Raw genomic sequence first — 2,170 nt, forward strand, 5'->3', positions numbered from 1 at the left:
CCCAGCGTTCCGTCCTGGCCTCCCAGGGTCTGTTGCTCACTTCACTCCAGGGCCTCCTGGCTGGTCCCTGGGAGGGCCGGGCATGTCCTCTGCCTGGACCTTTCCCTCATGTCCCTTGGCTTGTTCCCTCACCTCCTTCTTACCCTCCCAGTGTCTCCTCGGTGGGTCCACCCAGCACCCTGTTTAAGACAGAGCTATGCTCCCTGCACTCAACCACCTCCCGTGGCCCAGTGTACATTCTAACACTCTATCCCTTACATGTTAGGTCTACAGTTTATGTCGTTGTGAGCACCCCCCCCCCATCCCCCATGAAGGCAGGGATCTGGGTTCCCTGGTGTTTCCCAGGCAGGGTGCCTCACTCGTAGTCCATGCTCAATGAACATTTGAGGATGAACTGATGGGGCCCTCCTTGTTCCCCTGCTGCTGGCTCAGCCCCTTGGGCTCAGCGCCTCTGACCCGCTTCCCTCTCTATTTCCAGACCGGCCTCATTGTCGCCTGCTACCACGGCTTTGTGGATGCTGTGGTGGTCTTGGCAGAGTGCCCCCATGTTGATGTCAACTGGCAGGACAGCGAGGGGAACACGGCCCTAATCACAGCTGCACAGGCAGGTAAGACCTGGCTTCTTCTTCCCCTCAGAGTCCAGGCCTGAGAGCAGCTGCTGGGGTGTGGGGGGCCCTGGGCATGACCTCAGCTCCAGACATGAATGTAAGGAGGGAACCTGAGCAGGGATCCTGTCCTACTGCTCAGAGGTACAAGGAAAGGGCGACGGGTGTGGTGCACACCTTCTGTGCACTGGGGACCCAGCAGTGCAGAACTCAGCACTGGGCAGAGCGAACCCGGAGACGCCCCAAAGCTTTGGAGGCTGAAGCTGCACCGCAAACCCAACCTAGTGGTCACTTCACCTGGAGCTTCGCACCCCACCCCCATCGGAGACTCGGGATCAGAAAGATTCGGGGGAACTCACTAGCGGAAGAGACATGCCCGGTGTTAGTGATGGTATAAAAGTAGACAAGCTTCCAGGGCCACCTCGCACTCGGCCTGGAGATGCAGAGAGAGCCCAGAGCTACTTGCGGGGCGTGTGTCAGTGTAACGCGGCGGGGCTGTTTGTGAGACACCAGGTGAGCGTGCGTCCCAGTAAGTGTCCTTCTGCCCACGCATCCTCTCCAGGGGCGTCTGCGTGCCCACACCGCCGGGCACTCCGTGGCTGTCCTCTCCCAGAACGGCATGCAGGCCTTTTTGAGACAAACATGACAGCTATGCTGGTCGCCTCAGGGCCGCACTTGGTTTGTAACCGTGTATTAACCGGTTTCGTAACTGACCGCTTTCAAAATGCTTGGCTCCCAGGATGACAGCCTTGCATCATGCAGGTTCTCAGTTGCAAAGAAGCGCTTCTGGCTGAGCCAGAAGGACCAGGTGAGGGCGGCTTGGGCTGGAGGGAGTTGTTGGGAATCCGACCCAGTCAGGGCCGTGGAGCTGGAGAAAATGCCCCAAACCACACCGCCGCACGTTGGTTATGGAAAGTAAACATCTGCCGCTGCCCCCAAAGAGAGACCTACCTGCCTGTCCCATCTCGCACCACCAGCTGGTGTCTGAGCCAGCGTGGGTGACCAAGCAGGGAGCGCCCGGAGGCTGGAGAAGCCAGTGTCTGCAATGTCACCCCCCGCCTCCCTGCCCCCGCCCGCCCGCCCTCATGTGCAGGAAGCAGCCTGTGTACATGCCTTTCAGTCAGGATGTGGGAGGTGGAGAAAGCCCTGACTTACAGAGGGGTCGGGGTGTCCTAGCACACGGTTGCTTCACCAGGTTTCGGGGTGTGAAGCTTTACCACCACAGAGGTAGGGCCACCAGGCTTTGAAAGCCCAGTTGCACAACTTCCTGAGGTGGGAGAGTGGGAATGGATATGGTGACCGGGCAGTGACCAGGGGCTCATCATTCAGTACCTCCCACTGGCCAGGAGCTGGGTCGGTGCCCAGGGGGTGGGAGTCGAGCGCATTTCTCCACATGCATAACTCTCGAGATGTTTTTTTTTGTGACCCAGCTCTGAGTGCGGGTGCCATGATTGTCCCGCGGCGAGAATGCTCGATCTAGAGAGTGGAGCAGGATCGTTTTGTCATGTAGCTGAGTATGAAAAGATCCATAGAAGCCAGAGGCAAGCTAGGATCAGTAAGACATA

The 2,170-nt window shown here is 58.7% G+C and overlaps 1 protein-coding gene across 1 annotated transcript in view; it reads left to right on the top strand.

The window, feature by feature from the left end:
* The first annotated feature begins 319 nt into the window (after positions 1-319).
* Positions 320-2,170, top strand: part of ANKRD33B (ankyrin repeat domain 33B) — a 29,342-nt gene continuing 27,491 nt past the window's right edge. Inside the window, exon 1 of the mRNA XM_014461412.2 lies at positions 320-608. Within this exon, the coding sequence (XP_014316898.1) occupies positions 398-608 (211 nt within the window). The 5' untranslated portion in view covers positions 320-397. The remainder of the gene's footprint in view (positions 609-2,170) is intronic.

The sequence above is a fragment of the Myotis lucifugus genome, unplaced genomic scaffold, assembly GCF_000147115.1.
Source record: "Myotis lucifugus unplaced genomic scaffold, Myoluc2.0 scaffold_153, whole genome shotgun sequence".
Classification (NCBI taxonomy): domain Eukaryota; kingdom Metazoa; phylum Chordata; class Mammalia; order Chiroptera; family Vespertilionidae; genus Myotis; species Myotis lucifugus.